This window comes from Pseudomyrmex gracilis, unplaced genomic scaffold (assembly GCF_002006095.1).
Source record: "Pseudomyrmex gracilis isolate BER0280 unplaced genomic scaffold, ASM200609v1 scaffold_69, whole genome shotgun sequence".
Classification (NCBI taxonomy): Eukaryota; Metazoa; Arthropoda; class Insecta; order Hymenoptera; family Formicidae; genus Pseudomyrmex; species Pseudomyrmex gracilis.
Window position 1 is genome coordinate 390,689 of NW_018020653.1, and position 1,924 is coordinate 392,612.

General features: G+C 32.2%; 1 protein-coding gene and 1 non-coding gene across 2 annotated transcripts; one reads left to right on the forward strand and one right to left on the reverse strand.

Moving 5' to 3' along the window:
• Positions 1 to 242: 242 nt before the first annotated feature.
• Positions 243 to 315, forward strand: Trnak-uuu. The gene has a single exon. It is a non-coding gene; the product is annotated as a tRNA-Lys (tRNA).
• A 121-nt stretch (positions 316 to 436) lies between these two features.
• LOC109854552 (ATP synthase subunit e, mitochondrial) lies at positions 437 to 1,744 on the reverse strand. The gene is made up of 3 exons (XM_020427749.1): positions 1,620 to 1,744; positions 854 to 1,010; positions 437 to 662 (listed from the first exon to the last, which is right to left on the reverse strand). The coding sequence occupies exons 1-3, from the start codon at positions 1,671 to 1,673 to the stop codon at positions 616 to 618; spliced, it is 258 nt and encodes an 85-aa protein (XP_020283338.1). The 5' UTR covers positions 1,674 to 1,744; the 3' UTR covers positions 437 to 615.
• Between the last annotated feature and the right edge of the window lie 180 nt (positions 1,745 to 1,924).

The window sequence follows — 1,924 nt, forward strand, 5'->3', positions numbered from 1 at the left end:
TAGGAAAAAGACTAATCTTCATAAAATAATAGTTTTTTATAAACTTGTAGAAATTTTGCATTCAAACACATTATGCATTTAAAAGCATTGATTTTAAATTTAATGGAGTCACAAAATTTTTAGTACTTACGATCATGTTAGAATATTAAAAGTTTTTATAATAATTAAAAATTTACATGTATATGTTTGTGCGTGTAAATGTTTCTAACACAATTCAAATTTGTAGGAGAGCTCACGTAAGAGCCCGGATAGCTCAGTCGGTAGAGCATCAGACTTTTAATCTGAGGGTCCAGGGTTCAAGTCCCTGTTCGGGCGATCAATTTTTTTTTTTTTTTTTTTAAGAATTCATTAAACAGTGATAAATACATTTTCATCACGTAATTTTAAGTATATATAATTATAACATGTGCTTGTCTAACAAGATCTCTCAAATATATAAATCTCATGTTACATAATCGTCACAGATCTTTTTATTTGAGGTTTTTGTACAATACAGATTTATTATCTGTTAATGTAATAATGTGACATTCCAACAAGTATGTGTTCGACTAGTTTTATAGATACAAAGTGTTAATATTTCATATGCACAATAAACAAACGCATTAAGATGGCGCATTATTTAGGAGTTGGAGTTATTAATTCGTCTATCATTTTTTGCTCAGCTGAAAAAAAAGAAAAAATTTTAAGACACAGTTTTTTATGTAATCTGTATAACATTTACAAATTATATTTTCATATTTGCAGGACTTTGGTAATAAAATATACAACAGAAAGAATAATAATATCCTACAATTTTTATACCGATGTATTAACTTGTGTACTGAAAATAATTACAGAATTGGAAGTCTTTTACCTATTAGAGCGAGTCTTCTCTCTTCCGCTAGCTTAGCATCACGCTCGGGTTTGGTTCTCAACTCTTCTTCTCTGCGAGCATTTTCAATTTTAGAGAATCTTCGATGATGGAACGCACCGTAAACAATTCCAGTAAGAAGCAAACTCCAGCGGCAAAACTGTAAGTGTAATCAATTAAAAATATATGTTTCATTAGAAAACATCTTATTTTTGTAGTATGTAGTTTTAAAATATATTAAAAGATTATTGCGATTGCCTTCAAAGTTTCTTGTACGAATTAGCAATATTCTATTTGAAATATTTTGTATATTTTGTCGAAGATTATTATCATGACTTTCGAACATTCTAATGTCGTTGAACAAAACAGTTTTGAACAAGTTTATGATATTAACGTTCTTCCAAATCCTTTTGAGTATTCTCTCTCTTGATACAAAACAACACTTTACTAATTTATTGAAGGTTAGAAGGTCGTGGAACAACAATGTCAAATAACATCTCTTCGAATATTTTTTTTTTTAATTCGACGTGACAATGGAAACACCGCCGCTCATTTTTTTTATAGCGCACATTTGTTGATCTTCACATTCTTTCAGTTTCACGGAAAAAATAATTTAAAAAATTATGTAATGAAGCGCACACACAACTGATGGGAGCCGCTGGGATCAGACAGCTGGGTGGGAAAACTAGTTTTTCGTGAGATAAAACACACAAAGAGAAGACGGAAAAATACAGTAGCGCAATAATACAAAACTACCGAATGTTCTTACTTTAATGAAAGGAGAAACTCGCAGAGGTCTCGGATCTAGCGTAGCGGACGACATTTTGCGGATAAATCAAGAAAATCGCCCGTCTCTGAAAGAGAAGGTTCGTCAATGATTCGTATATGTGTGTGTGTGTGTAATAACGATTGTGTGTGCGCACTTGTAAATGTGCAACATTTTCTTCTTTACTCATTGTGGATGTTATCATAGGAGGAGATTACATGCAAGTTTGCTAACGATCGTACAGATGGTGCAACGTACTCGTGGAGAACTCGCGTGGGGAGTCTTTTGATTCGCAAGCATGCGCCTCT

What these genes read in the sequence shown, in the direction of transcription:
- LOC109854552 (XM_020427749.1), bottom strand. Translation starts at nt 1,673, where the DNA reads ATGTCGTCCGCTACGCTAGATCCGAGACCTCTGCGAGTTTCTCCTTTC. An exon ending in GAGTTTCTCCTTTCATTAAA is followed by an intron (nt 1,011 to 1,619) that starts GTAAGAACATTC and finishes TTACACTTACAG; the next exon opens with TTTTGCCGCTGGAGTTTGCT. An exon ending in GAGAAGACTCGCTCTAATAG is followed by an intron (nt 663 to 853) that starts GTAAAAGACTTC and finishes CTTTTTTTTCAG; the next exon opens with CTGAGCAAAAAATGATAGAC.